Here is a 22,439-nt window from a genome sequence, read left to right on the forward strand (position 1 = left end):
ATAGCCAGCTAAGAATATATTGCCATCCTAGAGAGGAAGCAGAAAATTAAATCTGGGGAGTGTTGAAGTGTGGTCTAGTGTAATAGTGAAGAAGCAAAAGTGCATTTACTGTGGAAGCATAAAGGAAGAAACAGCAGAAGGTGAAAAGCACAATAGAGAAAAGAAGTAGAATAAAATGCCAATTTTGCTCATTTTGCAATTTTACCTGAGGCCATAGGAATCCTTGTATCCTGCCAGCCTGCCTATCTCCTTTACGAAGAGGAGAGGAATGGGAAAGGGGAAAAAGAATTTTCGTGCTCAGCTTTCTGCTCACACTTTATTACACGTAAGATATAACACAGTATTTACGGAATTTTCCTCATTTGCAAGACATTTTGGGATGTATTCCTCTTGAAGTTAAGTGGCATTTTGGGTGTATTTTGCAAATGAAAGAGAGAAGGCACAAAGGGCTTCTGCGGCTTGCCAAGGTCACCGTATTCTTTGAGACAAAACCAGGATTAGAAGTCCAGTAATAGAAATGCCACTACAAAGTTTGTCAGCGGAAGCTGAGATTTCTTTCTATAGCAACTTTTATGCCCCAATGAATTATCCTTTCTTTGTTTTTAGATTTATGTACCAATAAAAAGTGTTTAGTCAAAAGGAGATGCTTTTAAGCAATCAGTGTAATTGGAAGCAATAAGATAAGACTGTAGAATGTGCTAACATATCTCTGTAAAAAAAAAAGTGCTGATAAAGATGCTAGTACTAATTTTTTTATTATTTCTTTGAAAATACTAAGATTAAAAATGCTGAGACCTGCAGTTTTGCCCTCTGGATTTATGTGGGGTCCTGCTGGTTGCTTTTTAGAAGGAGAGGATGCTTGATTAGAGTTAACACTAGGAGGCTGAAAACCTGTCAGGCTTTACATAAAAAATTGGTTGCTTATGCCCACTGTTTTTGCATGGTGTCAGCATTTATTACCTCTAAGCAATTTAAAAAGCATTACTCCTTAAACTCTCTACTATTCCTAAGAAAACAAAAATAAAAATATACTTTATGTAATTTTTCCTTAAGAAATTACTCTTTTCTTTGATCACTCTTACTCTTTGGAATGAGAATATACAATTCCTACTGAGTTAATTTCTAATCAGCACAAATTCAGAGCATTCACTGAAGGAAACATTGAAATCAGGAAAACGGAACACTAGCTGTTATATTCTAGAAACAGAAAGGCATGGGATCAAGTCTACTACAGTTTCCTTAAGCCCTTGCATCCTCCATGCTATTCTATGAACCTCCTTAACACACTCAAGTTTCAGGGCCTTTGCATTTACTGTTTACTCTTCTCACTGATGTGTAAGTCACTCCTTCAGTTTCTTTTAACTCTACTCAAGGGCCACCTTACTAGAGAGAATTTCTCTGACTATACCTTTTTTGTTAAGATTTTATTTATTTATTTATTTATTTATTTATTTATTTATTTATTTGACACAGAGAGAGCACAAGTAGGCAGAGCGGCAGGCAGAGGGAGAGGGAGAAGCAGGCTCTCCGCTGAGCAGGGAGCCCGATGTGGGGCTCAATCCCAGGACCCTGGGATCATGACCTGAGCCGAAGGCAGCCACTTAATCAACTGAGCCACCCAGGCGCCCCTCTGACCATACCTTTTAAAACAGCTTCCCTCCCACCTCACTATCCATCCCCTTACCCTGCTAGAATCATAGGATAGGGCCCGAGGGTGGAGAGAGTGGGTAAGTGTGGTGCTATTACCTGAAGTTGGAGTCACAAAAAGATTCTACTTCTGCCTGTGGTGCTGCCTGAGGTGAAGAAAGAAAGAGAAATACTCTGGCTTCTCCCAGTAGTGCCTTCACTGCCTGAACCATTGTCAGAAATCAGCAGACACAGAAGCCTGGAAAATGGAGCTTGCAGAGTTTGTTCCTCTGAGATACAGAGCAGAGCAGAAGGTGAGGAATGAATCTAAGAATGCCTAAACCCAAGACCAGAACAGCTGCTAATAGCTATTCAGTTCTGCTCTATGGCAGATACAGAGCTAAACAGTTGACATGAATCCTCACCTAGGAGGTAAATACTAGTATTATCCCCAGTTTATGGATGAGGCTTGGAAAATTAAGTACATTGCTGAAAGCCATGAATTAAATAAAAGACCAAGTTAGAATTGAATCCCGGTTTGTCATACTCCAAATTGCTTTTAGTCCTCTTGTTTTATAAATGAGGAAAAAGTAATTTTGGAGAAGAAAAGAAACTTGCTGCTGAAATGACAGGAACTCAAGTTACTCCTATTAAGTTTTTATACATATTAACAGAGCTAAAACTTTTATGCTGTTACTGTAGCATTTAGAGTTCAAAGGAAGCTCCCATTCAGATGAGGGAGTGCCCTTACACCCTGAAAGTATCACTGAGCAACCCTCTGTAGCCAGTGTATTCAAAGGGATTATTAATCACAGCCACCTAAGAGTGTTGAAAGAGATTAAATAGATAATACATCTATAGGCTTCCGAATAGTGTGCCATGGAGTGGGTACTTGCTAAATGCTTAGTAAATGCTGAATAGCTGTTGTCATTGTTAATATTTTTATTCTGCTGACCTTGAGTGGTTATCACAGGAAGGAGTATAGATCAGAAATTTTATGAAATGTTATCCAAGTGCTTTATCAAACTATAATATCCTCCTGTCGGACTTTTTACTTCGCCTGTATTTAGGAGATTCATTACAAGATAGTCAAGAATGGGATTTTATGTTTGTTTTTAAGTAAATAGTCCTCATGATGCCTTAGTTTGTTAATTCAGGGCTTTTTTTATGTACCAGTGGTTTTCTATGAAATGTCATCTCCTCTTATTATTTCATAAGTTTCTTTCATCTAGGATGGCCTTTTTTTCCAACTATTACCAACATATGACCTTCTCCTTCCTGTACCCATGGCTTTTCTTGGCTTCCTTCTTAATAGTTTTAACTCCCTAGAAATTACGTGCAGAAATTATTTTAAAACACAGGGCTCACAATGGAATGCGGACCTATTTGCACTGTTTTTAGAATTTGAGGTTTTGGACTTGATATGGTAGAGATTTGAACCGCAATATAGAGGATGTAATGATGACCGTGCGACCATTTGCACATTGTGATCTATTATTTTTGTACATGCTTCAAGGGACCATTTACAGTATACTGACCTCAGAAAACTGTATAAAGTAAATGTAGAGATCAAAGGGAGGGTAGTAAAAAGTCCTCGAATGATCTCTGAGAGTTTAATCTACTCATTATTTATTCACAATTAAGAATTTTATCTGCTGACCTGTTTTGTTGTTCAGTATGTGAGCAGGATATTTTCTCCATCGTGTATCAAAAGCAGTGACTGTTTTAGGTGTTACAACTGCAGAACTCTAAAAGATAAGTCAAATTAGGTCATATTGCTCAAACACAGTGAGATGTTATACTTTTAATTCTTTGTGAACTTAAAGATTGAATTTAGGATGGCCTGTGGTATTTGGAATTTAGACCTAATACATTAGCAAGGTTTTCCTTTATACAAAAATTCAGGTAGAAGAAGCATTCCAAACTTTTAAAAACAAATATCCTTCTCTTGACCCTCTCAACACCCTTCTCTTTCCCCACCCAACACATACACATGTTTTGAACCAATTTAGTATTTTATTTTCTGTGATGTTCATAGATTAAATGTAAATCTTAGTAAGTCCAAATTCTTTGAATTTGAAGGTGTTTAGACTTGAGGCCTAGCATTTGCCCAGTTTATTCCACATCTTAAAATATGGTTTTTGTCAAGGCTAGACAGTAAACAGCTCTAGTAGTAGGAATCCAAACCACAGTTAATAGGGCTGAATGTTGTGTTACAAACCTGCCTCTTGATTCCCTAAAATAAAGAGCTGGGAGTAGCTCTGGCAACTGGACCTTAAATAATGTTACCAAAAGACATTATGTGTTTTAGTTTCTTCATCTAGTTTTTATGTGTGTTTATAAAAAGGTACCTGATGGATTGATTGCAAAGTGGACTATGACATGTATCTGAGTATAAAGTTATAAGGAAACTGTCTCACACATAATTTCGTATAAATTACTTCAGTTGTTTATTCTGTGGCTAAGATTACAATTCAGATACATCAGTCTGAATACTGCTGTAGAACAAGTAAATGTAAAGTAAATGACAGCATTGTAGCTACAGCATCAGGCAGTGACGAGTTCAGGCAATTTTAATTTTAGGGACATTGTCCCTTAGTTTTGGTATTTTTCAACAATCATACCATTTATGATTTTATTTTATTTTAGCCATGTCCTTTGGGGGCCCGAGATTTTCGAGAGAAACAGTGTGCAGACTTTGACAATATGCCTTTCCGTGGAAAGTATTATAACTGGAAACCCTATACTGGAGGTAATGTATAACCAGCAGAGCATTCATCATGCTTGAGAGCTTTGCAAACATAAAAGAATATATAAATACATACAAACACACACATACATTCATACACCTACTAGTAAAAATTAGTGTTTGCAAATCAGAGCAGGATAACGCTTACAGTACTATACAGTTTCCCTGTAATAAAGCTTATGTTAGTAAAAATGTTCAGAAATCATTTATAAAAATCTAATTCTATTTAACAAGGTACAAAAGTCCAAGAAAGGATATAAATTCAAATAATGCTTTTGAGTTCTTGAGACTTCCTTGGGGTATATGGACATTACATTATAATCATTTATAATCACTGAATATTTGGAATTATCACCCTAAAAACAACTTATAACAATATAAATCAACTCAAAAGTGGCCAGGAAAACCTGTATGCTTTTTTGGTCAAAGGCCAAGGATCTTCCCATAGATTATTATTATTCTTTTTTAGTGTTGAGAAGCATTTTTACCCTTTAATTTGGGCACGTATCAAGCACTAATTATTCAGTAAACACCAGAAGTTTTCTTGTACTCTCAAAATACAAATTTAATTTTGTTAAAATTTTCTCTTAGAGAAATTGAATGTACTTTTAAAAAACTTTTATTGTTTGTTTTTTATTCTAATATCTTACCTTGAAAATTTTCCAACAGAGCAATACTAAAAGAATTTTACATTGACAAGATTCTATTATTCACATTATAATATACTTTGTTACATGTCCAGTCATCTCTCTATCCATTAATCCATTTATTTTTTAGATGCATGTCAAAGTAAATTGTAATCATTGCTATACTTTCCTCTAAATACTTCAGCATGTATAACATTAACCACAGTTCAATACTTATTTATTGTTTTTTCAGGTTAGACCATGTACAATGCAATGCACAATCTTAACTGTACTTCCCTTGAGTTTTGACAAATATGTACACCTGCAAAGCCCTATTAATATATTGCCATACCTCCAAAATTCTCATAGTCCTCATAGTGCTTCCCAGTCAATAGCTGCCTATTTCTTCCAAGAGGCAACCACTGTTCTGATATTTTTTTCCTTACCATAGATTAGTTTTGCTGGTGCCAGAACTTCATATAAGTGAAATCATGTCATAGTTGGCCTGTGTTTTGGGCCTAATATTTTTGAGATCCATCCACATTATTGCATGTATGAATAGCTTATTCCTTTTTATTGCTGAGCAGCATTCCATTGTAATAACCAGTTTGTTTTCCCATTGTGTTATTGATGGCTGGCCACCTGAGTTGTTTCTAGTTTTCAGCTGTTCTGAATAAGCTGCTGTGAACATTTTTGTAGAAGTCTTTTTGTGAGCATATGTTTTCATTTCTCTTGGGTAAATACTTAGGAGTGGAATTGCTGGGCAGTAGGGTAGGTGTGAGTTTAGTTTTAAAAGAAATTGCCAGATGTTTTTCCAAAATGATGTACCATACTACACTCCCACCAACAACATGTGAAAGTTATGTTTGTTCCACATCCTTGCCAATGTTTGGTATTTTCAGTCTTCTGCTGGTCGATGTATAATAATGTCTCAGTGCAGTTTTAATTTGTGTTTTCTGATCCTTGATTATGTTGAGCACATTTCTATGTGCTTATTGACCATTTATAAGTCTTCTTTTGTAAAGTGTTCAAATTCTTTGCCTATTTTTAATTGGTTATGTATCTTTTTATTCTTCAGTGGCAGTCATTTATCAGATAAATTTTATGAATATTTTTTCACATCTTTGGGCTTTCCTTTTACTTTTTTAACGGTGTTTTGGATGAGTATAAGATTTTAATTTTGATGAATACTATTTTTTCATTTTTTTTCCTTTTATGGTTATTGTGTTCAGTGTCCTATCTTAGAAATCTTTGCTTTCTCAACTCAAGAAGATGTTTTCTTATGTTTTTTTCTAAAAGCTGTATGGTTTTTGTCTTTACATTTGGATCTACAGTCTAAAAATAATATGGGGTTATGTTGTGTATTTGTAGTTTGGACTATATTTTGTTCTACTTATTTGTCAACAATAGAAATACACAATGAAATGTGCACAATGTGCAATGAAATCAATACTATGCTAGCACCACACTGACTGAATTATTATAAATACGTAGTCTTGGACACAGGGTGTAAGTTCCTCCAAGTTTGATCTATTTTTCAAGAGTCCTTTGGATATTCTAAGTGCTTTGCACTTCTATGTAAATTTTAGAGTTGCTATTAATTACTACAGAAAAACATGCTGGGCTTATGATTGCTATCATGTTGAATTTATAGATCAATTGAAGGGGAACTGATAAATTAACAATATTATTTTAACATTGAATATTGAATTTGATACTGAATTTATGAATGTTGTATATATATATATATGTATATATATATATACCCATTTATTTATGTTTTCTTTAATTTCTCTCAGCTATGTTTTGTAGTTTTAGGTGTTAGGTCTTGCACTTCTTTTGTTAAATCTATTCCTGAGTAATTTTTTTTTGAAACTATTGTAAATAAAAGTTTAAAATATATCATTTTCAATTGCTTGCTCTAGTATCCAAAAATACATAGATTTTTGTGTATTAAATTTGTATTCTGTGACCTTCCTAAATTTCCTTAGTTGTCCTCTCAGAACAACTATTAGTCCTAATAGTTGTTTTGTAGATTGCTTAGGATTTTCTTGGTAAATAGTCATGTTATCTGGAAGTAGAGACTGTATCAATTGTTATGCCTTTTAATTCACGTTCTTGCCTTAATGCACTGGATTGGCTCTTCAGTACAATTTGTACATGTATGATTATATGTATTTTTCTTTATTATGTCAAACCAACTTTTTATTCCTAGGATAAACCCCATGTGGGAATGATTTTTTCTCTTTTTATATGTTGTTGGATTTAATTTCTAATATTTTATTAAGGATGTTTGCATCTATTTTTTTTAAGGAATTCTGATTCACAAATATTTTTTTCCTGTCATGTCTTTGACAAGTTTGAGTACTAGTGTTACTCTGGCTTCCAGAAATAGAATCCCTGTTTATTTTGAATGAGATTGTAGGATTGGTATTATTTCCTCTTTAGAATAGATTCAGTACTAAAACCACTCAGGCTTGATATTTTCTTTGTGAAAAAAAAATTATTACAAATTCAACTCTTTTAGTAGATAAAGGGCTATTCAGATTTTTAAAAAATTCTTAAGTCTTCAAGAAACTTATGTTACTCCCCTATCTCATTTCTTGACAGAAAATTGATCATAACATTCTCTTACTGTCCTGTCTAATATCTGTAGGCTCTGTAGTGATGTATGCTCTTTCATTTCTGATATTGACAATATGTGTTTTCTCTCTTTTTCTTGATCTGTTTGCTTGAGGTTTATTAATTTTATTAATCTTTTCAAATAGTCAGCTTTTGGCTTTAGTACTTTTCTCTATTACTTTTTTCTCTTTTATTAATTTTTGCTCTTATATTTATTATTTTTTAGATTTGGGGTTCATTTTGCTTTTCTGCATTACCAAACTTGATTTTTTAAAAATTGCCCTTAGTTCAAAATCTTTTGTTATTTACATTGTGATTTCTTCTTTGACCCATGGGTTATTTAGAACTATGTTATCTTTATTTCCAAATATTTGCTACTTTCTAGATTTTTTTTGGTTCTTGATTTATAATTTCTACTATGATCAGAGAATAGTCTGTATGATTTAAATTTTTTAAATTAATTGAGACTTGTTTTATAGTATCATTTCTTGTTCATGTTGGTAATGTTCTATCTATGCTTGAAAAGGATGTGTTTTCTGCAATTGTTGGATACAGTGTTCCATAGATATCCATTGCATCAAGTTGGCTGATAGTATTGTTTAAATCTTTTATATTCTTTCTGATTTTTTTCTGCTATAGTTCTTCTATCAGTTACTGAGAGAAGTGTGTTAAAATCTCCAACTGTTTTATGGCTTTGCTTTCTTTTTTGTAAGTTTTTCTTCATGTATTTCAAATTGCTTTTATTAGGTACGTATACGGTTAGGATTATTTTGTCTTACTGTAGGAGGAAAAGAAGTGTCTGATATAATTTACAGATTTAATACTTAGCATTTAGGTAATTATAAGCATAGTGAATTAACCCTAAATTCATAATAAGCTTTCGATGAAGGTAACTGGTAATGATGTGACCTTCCATTTAGAGAATCATCTTAAAAGTTTTCTCAAAATAGTAGCAGTACCTCTTCTGAAAACTCACTGTAGCCGAGTGGGGTGCCTAGGTGGCTCAGTTGGTTAAGTGTCTGACTCTCCTGATCTCAGCTTGGGTGTTGATTTCAGTGTCATGAGTTCAAGTCCTGCGTTGAGCTCCATGCTGGGTGCGGAGCCTACTTTAAAACAAAAAACAAAAAACCTCTCTGTAGCTGAGGAAGCTGAATATATCTTTAGTAATAAAAAAGGGAAAAATGTATTTTTATTATCATCACATATTATGGTAGTCTAAGGAATACAGCCATAGCATTTATATGTCCTACATATCAAATACTACCTTACATAATTAAAAAATGTTAAAATTGAGTAAACAACACTCATGTTCTCTTGTTAAAGCCTGATACATAAAAACCTACATTAAATTCCAAAGCACTATAATAAAAAATGGGAAAAGAACTATACTGAGTAGTAATGAAAAAAATCCCAGTAAGGTTCATGGAAATTTAGAGCAATTTTATTCATGAGAATCTTACAAAAATAAATATAAATACCTTGATTGTCAGTTTAGGAAGAAATTATTCTGTTTATTACTTGTTATATTTGTGCTCAGTAGAGCAAAAGGTACCATTAACTTAAGTCTAATAATAACATTTCAAATTATATAGAAGTTCTATAGCCTGTACACATTGAAAATGGAAGCAAACATGGACTTAGGCGATAGGTGGTAAACTGGCAGTTCAGCAACCAGTTTTTACTTATATAGATGTTTTAATCTCCACAGTATTTTTCAAAACTTTGAATGAATTACCAAAAAGAGTTTTTATTTTAAAAATCTAGGTTTCCATCTTCTCATGAAAAAACAGTATCTGACAATATTGGGCCATCTTCTTGCATTATAAAACAATCACCTATAACAATGATCTCCTTTAATGGAATGTTCTCTTTAATTTACCATTGTCTCTGTCACTCAGTTGGCTTGTCTCTTTTATTTCACATACCTTCCCTGAGATTTGTACTTTTTACTAAGACTAAGCATGTCATTTTATCTTTCTGCCTTATTTTTGTTGTTAGAAACAGTCTTCTTTATTTCAAAGAGAAATTTTATCAGCACAATTAGAATAAAAACAAAGTGTTTTAAACTTCATCAAATGAAGGTTGGACATAAAGTGTTTTTAAGTCATAATTTCAATCAGTAGTTACATACTTATAAGTAACTTTCCCATGCACTGTTTTGAATAAAATAAATTCATATATATTGCTGTCTTTCCAATATACTATGAGATTATGATATTACTCTTTTTTTTTAATTCTACTATTTATGCCTATTTTTCACATCAACCTTAAGAAATACAAATTTCAGTGACAAAATGAAAATGATGAAGTTATTCTATTCACAAAATAAAATTAGGTATTGTTTTAATTATTCATGTTTAATGCTATATGTAATTATCTTTGATTTAGTAACAAGAATTATTCAAATTTAATGCTATAATTAATTTTACCTTTGATTTGCGTATCTCTTAAAAACTTATTTCTACACTAAAGACACATTCATGGAATATGGTATGTTTAAAGCAGGTATAAATTTAGAGGGTTTTGTTTTGTTTTGTTTTTTCTTTTTACAACTACCATATCCTTGCTTGAAGTAGAGTTTTTGTATCAGCTTCAGTTAACAAGTGACATATGTTGTAGAAATTCCCACTTGCTATATGAAGTTATTGTGTCAAGCCACAAACTTTATTTTCTTAGTTTTTGAAAAAGGTTTTTATTTCATCCATTTTTTTCAACATTCAGGTACCTCTACTGTGATTCCTTTTGACCTAAAATATATTGTTAAATATATGTTGGAAATACCTGAACATTTTAAACCTAAAACTGTTCAATAGATCTTCTGTCAAGTTGCACAAACAATGAAATTAAATACGAAATTTTAGTAAAGGAGGAAAGAAACATCTGGGTATATAGTGAGGGAATGATGTCTGTATGAATTGTAAATTTACTGTGGTTAATATGGAATCACTGTTTCTTAAAAGAACCACTCCATTTATTTCTTTTCTGCTGTATTTGTCCAGGTGGGGTAAAACCTTGTGCATTAAACTGCTTGGCTGAAGGTTACAACTTCTACACTGAACGTGCCCCTGCGGTGATTGATGGGACTCAGTGCAATGCTGATTCACTGGATATCTGTATCAATGGGGAATGCAAGGTTGCTCCAATTATGAATTTTACTCCTTTTTGGGGGGGCTTTTGAGACTTTTATCTTTTTTCTCAGGTAGTCGCTCCTAATTAATACTATGCTCAGCTTTAATAAAAGAGAGCTACATTTTAGAGAAATTAGGTTAACAGTACATATAGTTAAAGGTAGAATAGCCAGGGTGCCTGGGTGGCTCAGTTGGTTGAGTGACTGCCTTCGGCTCAGGTCATGATCCTGGAGTCCTGGGATCGAGTCCCACATCGGGCTCCCTGCTCAGCAGGGAGTCTTCTTCTCCCTCTGACCCTCTTCCCTCTTGTGCTCTCTATCTCTCATTCTCTCTCTCTCAAATAAATAAAATCTTAAAAAAAAGGTAGAATAGCCTATTCATATTCAAACATCATGCAGATATGATTTATTTTGGTGTTCGAGTTATGTATAGAATAATTGCTAGAGCTCTGAATATATTTTGGACTTATTTCTGTTCTGTTCCGTTTATAAACAGATTACAAATATGATAGGAAGAGAGAGGGAACAAGGATTCAGCTCTTATTCATATGGCTACCACATGTTTTCATTGGAAGATTGTTTGATACATTTCATAGCATAATTTTTCCTCAAAGTGTAAAACAGCTATGTTCCTCCTACTTTGCCTCTTTTTGAAGCATTTTGAAGCACAGTGGTTTTCATTATAGAGTTAGTCTTTACCTTATTAAAGCATTTACTTTAGAGAATTAGCCTGACTAGTTGAGAGTTATAAGAGCAAATCCATACTGTTTTCCTAGACCTGTGAATAAATCTAATCATAATAAGAAAAGCCGCAAAAACCACTGTTCTCATAACTTTTTTCCTTGTTTGTTTTTATTTTATATTAAAGAGAAGCACAAAACTAAGTCTCAGAAACTGAGAAAGAAGAGATAAAAACTATCTGTTTTGTGTCATAATTTCTTACAAAAGTTTCTGTCCTTCAGGCTACTTGATTCTCAATATATCTAATGATCCTGTGCATGTGTGTTATTTCTATGACAGTATTAAAATTTTTTCGGGTAGCAAAGACAAAAGTGCAGGTTTTATTCAGAGATCACATGCCTGATATCAGTGGCTAAAGGTCATTATACAAATTCAAGTGCCAAAATATGTAACAAAAATGTATAAAAATCCACATTTCTATGATTTTTTAATTTTTTTATATCTTTTTTTTTTATTCATGAGAGACAGAGGGAGAGAGAGAGGGAGAGAGAGAGAAGCAGAGGGAGAAGCAGGCTCCCAAGGAGCAGGGAGCCCAATGCGGGACTCGATCCCAGGACCCCGGGATCACGACCCCCGCCGAAGGCAGACGCCCAACCATCTGGGCCGCCCAGGCGCCCCACATTTCTATGATTAAATGCAAAACTGAAAGGTAGAATTTCAGCTTCCAAGATCATATGCTTACATATGCTTGTTTTTATGGCAATTTTATTCAGCTGGTGGAAACAGGTATTCATTTTTAAACGTTTATGCAGTTTTAAATTCCACAACTAATCCTTGATGCTAACAATTGGATATCCAAAAGAGCCAGTGGTTTAGAAAGGTCAAACCATAATGCTCAGTCATGATTCCTGCTGTTATAAATGTTGTGTGTAGGACAACATGGCATTTTTCTTAATTCTTTCATTTCTTGATTGAAGGTATAAGTAAGAGTCCATTGCCAACAGATTATAATATTTTAAGATTTGGAACATGGTATCTGTAAATGAAGAAGAAATCTAGGTTGGAAATATAGACATATATTCCTTGGGGAATCAGAATTTTTTTCCTTTAAACTGATATGTTGAGAAATTTTAGCTAAGAACTTACTAGACAGTAAAGGAAAAAGTGGAAAGAGGAAAATATTTCCTGTTTTGATTTCCTTTATTGGAAAAACAAATAAATGAATAAGTTATATTTATTTGGTTAGTTATGGTTCCAAGAATTCCTCTTTATGACATACTGAATATTCTTCTCTGTTTTCAGCATGTAGGTTGTGATAATATTTTGGGATCCGATGCTAGGGAAGATAGATGTCGTGTCTGTGGAGGGGATGGAAGCACATGTGATGCCATTGAAGGGTTCTTCAATGATTCGTTGCCCAGAGGAGGTGAGTGTGTAGAGAGAACTCTTCCTCACACCACTGATGTCCTGGGAATAGTCAAAATGCTTGATTTCTTTCCCACCCCCTTCTTTTTGAATTTTTTATTTAGGCAGACTATGTTTTTTCCCTAAATTGCTTTCAGTCTCTTAAGTATTAAATATAGATTCATGTAAGATATTTTGAGGAAATATGATTCCCTTTCTACTTGACTTCCTTTAGCCATGTTTCCCTCAGATGGGAATTCCCACAGGGCGTTGATGGGAGAACAATGTGTTGAGAAAAAAACAAACAAACCATGAACCAGTATTATACATGTTGAGGCTTTAAAGACTATTTTGAGATATTTTTAGAGAAAAAGTAAAATATTCTATATGTGTTCCTGAACCTAAAAGGGGAATTTGCCCATATTTCATAATTTATAAAGTGCTAAGTCAAAGAAAGACTTAAAGAACAGGGGGGCTTATTACTGAGAGGTTCCTAAACACTCATTTTCTAACCAAGGCTGCATGTGCTGTTTATTACTAGCTATGTTCTGTATTCCAGGCTACATGGAAGTAGTGCAGATACCAAGAGGCTCTGTCCATATTGAAGTCAGAGAAGTTGCCATGTCGAAGAACTATATTGGTAAGTAGCTTATTTTGCTAGATTTTTTAAAATTACTGAGGAAAAACAGCACAGTATCCTAAAGGAAAAGACATATTGCTTGGGTAGAACACTTTCATGGTAAAATGAAGGAAGTTTCAGGTTTTATAAGACCACACATAAGAGCTAAACAAAAAATTAGTGGTTTATAACTTACTCTTTGCCAAGTTGGTTATTTGATTTTTAAAAAATCAATTTTATTGAGGTATTTATATATGATAAAATGCATTTATTATAAGTGTACATTTCAGGGGCGCCTGGGTGGCTCAGTTGATTAAGTGTCTGCCTCCGGCTCAGGTCATGATCCCAGGGTCTTGGGATTGAGCCCTGCATCCGACTCCTTGCTCAGTGGGGGTCTGCTTCTCCCTCTCCCTCTGTGCTTTCTCTCTCAAGTAAATAAATAAAATCTTAAAAAAAATAAGTGTATATTTCAAAGAGTATTGACAATTATATATACATATAAGTTATAATATGTAAATATATAAATAATGGCATAATTATTAATTACTATAAATATATGAATTATTACTTTATATATTACTATATATACGTGTGTGTGTATATATATATATATATATATACACCACATATTTTTATATTTATGTTTATATATAAAACACCACAGCCAAGACACAGAACATTTCCATGACTTCAAAACATTCTCTCATTGGCCTTTGCAGTCAGATTCCCCCAGCCTCAGCTGCTTAACCAACTGAATTCCAGTAGAATTCTAAAATAGGAAGCATTAGGTTCTCAAATTTGTTCTTCTTTCTCAAAATAATTTTTGAATATCTAGGTCCTTTACATTTCTGTATGCAGTTTAAGATAAACTTGTCAATTTCTACAAAATGAGATTACATCGAATGTGTAGATCAATTTGGGGAGGATTGATATCTTAAAGATATTATCTTCCAATACATGAAAAGATTTACCGGTATATTTATTTAAGTCTTTATGTGTTTTCACCAGTGTTTATTTTTCAGTATATGGGTCTTGCACCTATTTTTTCTTAAATCTACCACTAAATATTTAATGCTTTTTGATGTTATTATAAATGGTATTGATATTTTAATTTCATTTTGGAAAGATTTGTGGTTATATAACAATACAATTGATTTCTTTTGGTATTGACTTCATGTCCTGTGATTCTTTCAATCCATGAGAGTGGTATGTCTTTCAGTTTGTGTTGTTTTCAGTTTCTTTCATCAGCGTTTTACAGTTTTTCGAGTACAGGTCTTTTACCTCCTCGGTTAAGATTATTCATGGATATTTTATTCTTTTTGATGCATTTGTAACTGGGATTTTTTTTTTTTTTTTAAGATTTTATTTCTTTGTCAGAGAGAGAGGCAGGCAGGCAGAGGGAGATGCAGGCTCCCCGCTGAGCAGGGAGCCCGATGCAGGACTCTATCCCAGGATCCTGGGATCACGACCTGAGCAGAAGGCAGACGCTTAACTGACTGAACCACCCAGGCATCCCTGGGATTGTTTTCTTTCTTTCTTTCTTTTTTTAAAGATTTTATTTATTTATTTGACAGAGATAGACATAGTGAGAGAGGGAACACAAGCAGGGGGAGTGGGAGAGAGAGAAGCAGGCTTCCCACTGAGCAGGGAGCCCGATGTGGGGCTCGATCCCAGGACCCTGAGATCATGACCTGAGCCGAAGGCGGACGTTTAATGATAGCCACCCAGGAGCCCCCCTGGGATTGTTTTCTTAATTTCTCTTTCTGCTACCTCGTTATTACTGTATAGACACACTACCAATTTCTGGGTATTCTGTATTCTGCAACTTTACTGAATTCCTTTATTACTTCTGATAGTTTTTTGGTGGAGTCTGTGGGTTTTCTATGTATAATATCATGTCATCTGCCTTACCAATTTGGATGCCTCTTACTCTTTTTTTCTTGTCTGATCACTGTGGCTAGGATTTTCAGTACTGTTGAATAAAAATGGTGAGAGTGGATATCTTTGTCTTGTTCCTGATCTTATATGGAAAGCTCTTAGTTTTTTTATCATTTTCATATATGGACTTTATTATATTGAGGTATGTTCCCTCTACACCCACTTTGTTGAGAGTTTTTATCATCAACAAATATTGAATTTTGTCAAATGCTTTTTCTGCATTTATTGCAATGATAATATGATTTTTATCCCTGTGTTTCTTTTTTTTGATCATGCTAGTGAGGTGTTTGTTAATTTTACTGATCTTTTCAAAGAACAAGCCATTGGTTTAAATTATTTTTTCTGTTATTTCTCCATTTTTCATTACACTGATTCCCACTGTTCTCTTTATTGTTTCCCTTTTTTTCTATTCACATTATGTTTGTTAGTTTTTAGCTTCTTAAGATAGATTATTGATTTAAAGAATTTTTTCTACTTTAAGCATTTCACACTGTAAACTTCCCACTGAGCACTGCTTTAACATCATCCCATATATTTTGATACATTGTATATTCATTACCAAATAATATCTTCTTATTTACATTGTGACCCATGGCTTAGAAGGTATTATTTAATTTCTGAACATTTGGGGATTTCCCAGATCTTTTTTATTATTGATTTCTACTTTAATTGTCTTATGAAGAGAAAACATACTTTGTATGATTTTCATTCTTTTTTTGAGATTTGTTTTATGGTCCAGCATATGGTCTATCTTAGTGATATTCAGTGTGCACTTGAAAAGAATGTATATTATGGTGTTATGGGGTTTACCATTCCATAAATGTCAATTAGATTAAACCAGTCAATAGTTTTGTTGAAGTCTTCTATAGTCTTACTTATTTTCTGCCTTCTTGTCTAAGCAGTTATAGAATCATGTTGAAATCTCCAACTAGAATTGTGAATTTGCTTATTTCTCCCATTAATTTGTAAGGTTTTGCTTCATTTATTTCACAACTTTATTACTAAGTGTATAGACATTTAAGATTGTTATATCTTCTTGGGGTTCCTGGATTGCTCATTTAGTTGAGCATCTGATTTTGGCTCAGGTCATGATCTCAGGGTCATGAGATAGTCTTGCGTCAGGCTCTGCACTGGACCTGGAGCCGGCTTAAGATTCTCTCTTTCCCTCTGCCCCTCCCCCTCTGCATGCTCTCTCTCTCTCTCTCTCCAAAAAAGAGAAAAAGATTGTTATATCTTCCTGATATATTGAGCATTTTATTATTATCAAATATTCCTCTTTATCCCTGATAATAATCTTTGACCCAAAGTCTATTTTGTCTGATTGTAATCTAGTCACCAGATTTCTCCCAGATTGGTTTTTGCATGGCAAATCTTTTTCCACCCATACACTTTTCACATGTACGTGTTTCTGAATTTAAAATGTTTCTTGTAGAGGGCACCTGGGTGGCTCAGTCATTAAGCATCTGCCTTCGGCTCAGGTCATGATCCCAGGGTCCTGGGATCGAGCCCCACATCGGGCTCCCTGCTTGGCGGGAAGCCTCCTTCTTCCTCTCCCACTCCCCCTGCTTGTGGGGATCTCTTGCTGTTTCTCTCTCTGTCAAATAAATAAATAAAATCTTAAAAAATAAAAAAAATAAAATGTTTCTTGTAGACCACCTATAGTTGATTTCAATTTTTTATTGTGTGTAACGATCTTTGCTTTTTTAATTGCAAACACCAGGTGGGGGGCAGGATGGTTGACCAACTTTCTGTAAAGGGCCACATAGTAAATATTTTCAGCTTTATAAGACATGCAGTGCAGTCTGTCTGTCTCAGTTATTCACTTCTGCTATTGTAGTATGAAAGCTGACATAGATAATACATTAATGAATGAGTATATTCCAATAAGATTTTATTTACAAAACATTTACTGGCCATAGTTTGACAACCCCTTGTCTGGATCATTTATATTTAATGTAATTATCAGTGTCTTTCAATTTAAGTCTACCATCTTGCTATTTTTCTATTTTATTTTTTTATCCCTTTTATCTTTCTTTTTTGTCTTTTAGATTAAGCAAGTGTTTTATAGTATTTCATTTGATCTGTATTAATCATTTATTAGTTATACTCTGTTTTATTTAGTGGTTGTGCTAGCATTTACAAAATTCTTCTTTAATTTGTCAGAGTACACCTTCAAATAATATTATACCATTTTTGTATAATACAAGGCCCTTACAATAGTTTATTTCCATTGTCTCCTTCCATCCTTTGTCCTATTTTTTAAATGCACTTTATTTCTCTGTATGTTATAAACTGCCTAATACATTGTTATTGTTTTAGTTTTAAAAAGTCAATTATATTTTATAAAAATTTAAAAATAAATAAAATTATTTTCTGTTTACCTACTTATTTACTTATCTGTCATATATCCTTTGTATAGTTATGAATATATATCTATATATATATGTCTATATATATATATCTCCTGATTTCTTGTCACTATATTTGTTTTTCTTTACATTCCTGGGTTATATTATAATAGCTGTTTGAAAGTTATTTTTTTAGCTAATTCCATAATTTCTGTCATTTTTGGGTCTATTTCTTTTACTTGGCCTTTTTCTTGGTTTGGGTCAGATTTTCCTGTTTCTTTCCATTTGTGGTAATTTTTTATTTGATGTTGTACATTGTGAATTTTTCTTTTTTTTTTTTTGAGTCTGGATTTTGTTTTCTTCTTTTAAAGAGTGTTAAGTAACTTGTAGATGAGCTTGATCTTTTGAGACTTGTTTTTGAGCTTTGTCTGGGTAAGTGCAGAGTAGCCTTTACTCTTGAGTCTACTCAACCCTACTAAAAAGGCATCATTCTTTTTGGGTCTCTACTGAATGTCTTAGTGGTTGAAACTCTGAATTCTTGCTCTGGCCATTTTTCAGCTTATTGTTCCCTGGTAGTTTATTTGTTTGGTTTTTGTTTGTTTGTTTGTTTGTTTTTTGCCTGGCTTTATGGAATTTTATCCTAAGCATATATATATATATATATATATATATATATATATTTTTTCAGCAATAGGTTCCCTCTTTCTACTCTAGATTTCTGGTCCTACAAATTCCAACTATTTTGGCCTTCTCAATTTCTGATCTCTCTCTTTTAACTCAGTGAGACAACCATGCTTTGCTTGGGTTCTTCCATTCTTACACTGAAAGAAAGTGCCTCTACCACTCACCTGGTCTGTCTTGTTCCAGGTATCACAGACTGGGTAATGTTTAAGAACAGCTGATTCAAAAGTTTTGTGAGCTTTCCAGTTGTTTACAGTTGGAGGGCAAGTCCAGTACCAGTTATCTCAACATGGAAAGAAGTGGAAATTCTATTTCTTTGATGTTTGATCCTTTAAGACAGATTTAGACTCTTCAGAAACCCCTAGCTAGACCTGGATGAGTTCCTATTCCCTTGGAAATAACCCCTTGACTTAAATCTTTTTTTAAAATAAGACCACATCTAGAATGCTTCTTTAGATAGAACACTAGTATTATCAGGCTCTTCCTTCCTTTATTTTAGAAAACCTCTTTATTGGGGCACCTGGGTGGCTCCATCAGTTGAGTGTCTAACTCTTGGTTTCAGCTCAAGTCATGATCTCATAGGTCATGGGATCAAGCCCTGTGTGGGGCTCCGTGCTGAGTGGGGAGTCTGCTTGGGGGTTCTCTCCCTCTGTTCCTACCCCCATTCTCTTTCTCTCTCTCTCTCTCTTTCTAAAATAAATGAGTAGGGCGCCTGGGTGGCTCAGCTGGTTAAGCGACTGCCTTCGGCTCAGGTCATGATCCTGGAGTCCCGGGATCGACTCCCACATCGGGCTCCCTGCTTAGCGGGGAGTCTGCTTCTCCCTCTGACCCACCCCCCTCTCATGCTCTCTATCTCATTCTCTCTCTCAAATAAATAAATAAAATCTTTAAAAAAATAAAATAAATGAGTAAATCTTAAAGAACAAAAAAAACCTCTTATTTTTACACCATAATTTTGGATTCTTTTCCACATCAAAAGACTAAAAAATAAGAATCCTAACATCAGATTTTTCCCTTTGGTAATGCTCTGTCCATAAAGCCACATCTTCCTCCCTTATTCATTCCTTTTTAAATACTTTGGGTTTTCTGAATTTATTATAGTACCAGCAAAAATCCAGTTAGGATCCATTCATTAAATAGTTGAGAAAATGGAAAGTGACAGCTAAAATTGAAGGAGAATTCAAAGCTGCTGGTGGCGGGTGGGGGGAGGGTTGTTTTTATTTTCTTGTTCATCTGGCCGGATAAAATTTGTGTATGTGTTTTTTAAAGATTTTTTAAAAAAGTATTTACTTTATTTTATTATTATTTTTTAAAAGATTTTATTTATTTATTTGACAGAGAGAGACAGCAAGAGCAGGAACACAAGCAGGGGAAGTGGGAGAGGGACAAGAAGGCTTCCTGCTGAGCAGAGAGCCTGATGCAGGACTCGATCCCTGGGACCTGGGGTCATTACCTGAGCTGAAGGCAGATGCTTAACGACTGAGCCACCCAGGCACCCAGAAATGTATTTACTTGAGAGAGAGAGAGAAGACTCTCTGCTCAGCATGGAGCCCTATGTGAGGCTTGATCTCACAACCCTGAGGTCATGACCTGAGCTGAAATCAAGAGTTGGATGCTTAGCCAACTGAGCCACCCAGATGCCCCAGTGATAAAGGTTCTGAAGAAGCTAGCATGCTAACAAAAACTTATGCTAACATGTTTGTCATTGTCAAATCCTGATCATCATTATCAAAATTATCATCATCTTATTTATTTATGGGAGTTTTTGTATAGTAGTGCTAATAACCCTTTTTAAAACTTTTTAATACCTTATTTTCCTACAGAGGTTTAAAAACTTATGCATGAATATTTATTAAACTTATTCTTTATCGTTTCCGCGGTTTTTTTCTCATGCTTAGAAAAACTTTTCATACCCTAATATTATTATTTTTTTTAAAGATTTTATTTATTCATTTGAGATACAGAGAGAGAGAGCATGAGCAGGGAGAGAGGCAGAGGGAGAGGGAGAAGCAGGCTCCCCGCCAAGCCAGGAGCCCGATATGGGGCTTGATCCCAGTACCCTGGGATCATGACCTGAGCCGAAGGCAGATGCTTAACCATCTCAGCCACCCAGGCGCCCCCTTAATATTATTTTTTTAAGTTCTTCCACATTTTCTTTCTAGCATTTTATTATTTAACTATGTATACATTTAAATATTTATCCACCTGGCATTTATTCTTTCCCTCTTTTTTAATTTTGTTTTTATTGAGGTGAAATTCATATAACATAGAATTTAATAATTTTTTTTAAAAATTTATATATTTATTTATTTTGAGAGAGAGAGCATACAGGGGGAGGGGCAGAGGGAGAGAGAGAATCTCAAACAAATAGAATCTCTATTCTAAGCATGAGTCCAAGCAGGACTCGATGTCAAGACCCTGAGATCGTGACCTGAGCTGAAAGCAAAGGTCAGATGCATAACTGACTGTGTCAACTAGGTGCCTTGGGTGTAATTCTTAACTGTTTGGCTCCATTGTTCTGTCTGTCTTGTGCCAGTACCACAAGTTCGCTTTACCTCATATTCATATAATTATCGTTTTAAGTTTTAGGCAAGAAAGTCTGCTCCCTACTCTCACGCTCATCCCCAATTATTGCTTTTGTTATAATTTCCCTTGCTAGTTCCATGTGTTTATTCCTCCAGGTAAAACTTTCATTTCTTTTTATTAATATCATTATAAATACTTAATATCTTCTTTTTTTATTTTTTATTGTTATGTTAATCACCATACATTACATCATTAGTTTTTGTTGTAGTGTTCCATGATTCATTGTTTGTGCATAACAACCAGTGCTCCATGCAGAACGTGCCCCCTTTAATACCCATCACCAGGCTAACCCATCCCTCCACCTCCCTCCCTCTAGAAACCTCAGTTTGTTTTTCAGAGTCCATCATCTCTCATGGTTCGTCTCCCCCTCCGACTTACTCCCCTTCATTCTTCCCCTCCTGCTATCTTCTTCCTTTTTTTTTCTTAACATACATTGCATTCTTTGTTTCAGAAGTACAGATCTGTGATTGAACATTCTTGCACAATTCACAGCGCTCACCATAGCACATACCCTCCCCAATGTCTATCACCCAGCCATCCCATCCCTCCCACCCCCCCACCACTCCAGCAACCCTCCGTTTGTTTCCTGAGGTTAAAAATTCCTCATATCAGCGAGGTCATATGATACATGTCTTTCTCTGATTGACTTATTTCACTCAGCATAACATCCTCCAGTTCCATCCACGTCGTTGCAAATGGCAAGATCTCATTCCTTTTGATGGCTGCATAATATTCCATTGTGTATATATATCACATCTTCTTTATCTATTCATCTGTCGATGGACATCTTGGCTCTTTCCACAGTTTGGCTATTGTGGACATTGCTGCTATAAACATTGGGGTGCACGTACCCCTTCGGATCCCTACATTTGTATCTTTGGGGTAAATACCCAGTAGTGCAATGGCTGGATCCAATGGTAGCTCTATTTTCAACTTTTTGAGGAACCTCCATACTGTTTTCCAGAGTGGTTGCACCAGCTTGCATTCCCACCAACAGTGTAGGAGGGTTCCCCTTTCTCCACATCCCCGCCAACATCTGTCGTTTCCTGACTTGTTCATTTTAGCCATTCTGACTGGTGTGAGGTGGTATCTCATGGAGGTTTTGATTTGGATTTCCCTGATGCCGAGCGATGTTGAGCACTTTTTCATGTGTCTGCTGGCCATTTGGATGTCTTCTTTGGAAAAATGTCTGTTCATGTCTTCTGCCCATCTCTTGATTGGATTATTTGTTCTTTGGGTGTTAAGTTTGATAAGTTCTTTATAGATTTTGGACACTAGCCCTTTATCTGATATGTCATTTGCAAATATCTTCTCCCGTTCTGTCGGTTGTCTTTTGGTTTTGTGGACTGTTTCTTTTGCTGTGCAAAAAACTCTTTATCTTGATGAAATCCCAATAGTTCATTTTTGCCCTCGCTTCCCTTGCCTTTGGCGA

At 34.6% G+C, this 22,439-nt stretch overlaps 1 protein-coding gene across 2 annotated transcripts in view; it reads left to right on the forward strand.

Annotated features, from left to right (window-relative positions):
* The window catches only part of ADAMTS6 (ADAM metallopeptidase with thrombospondin type 1 motif 6), a 305,810-nt gene that overhangs the window by 226,244 nt on the left and 57,127 nt on the right, over positions 1-22,439 (forward strand). For both annotated transcript variants that reach the window (XM_073905405.1, XM_073905407.1), the window contains exons 14-17: positions 4,276-4,378; positions 10,623-10,756; positions 12,734-12,857; positions 13,395-13,475. In XM_073905405.1, coding sequence (XP_073761506.1) covers positions 4,276-4,378; positions 10,623-10,756; positions 12,734-12,857; positions 13,395-13,475 — 442 coding nt within the window. The remainder of the gene's footprint in view (positions 1-4,275; positions 4,379-10,622; positions 10,757-12,733; positions 12,858-13,394; positions 13,476-22,439) is intronic.

The sequence above is a fragment of the Callorhinus ursinus genome, unplaced genomic scaffold (assembly GCF_003265705.2).
Source record: "Callorhinus ursinus isolate GAN/ISIS: 27379988/994484 unplaced genomic scaffold, GSC_fseal_2.0 scaffold23, whole genome shotgun sequence".
Taxonomy (NCBI): Eukaryota; Metazoa; Chordata; class Mammalia; order Carnivora; family Otariidae; genus Callorhinus; species Callorhinus ursinus.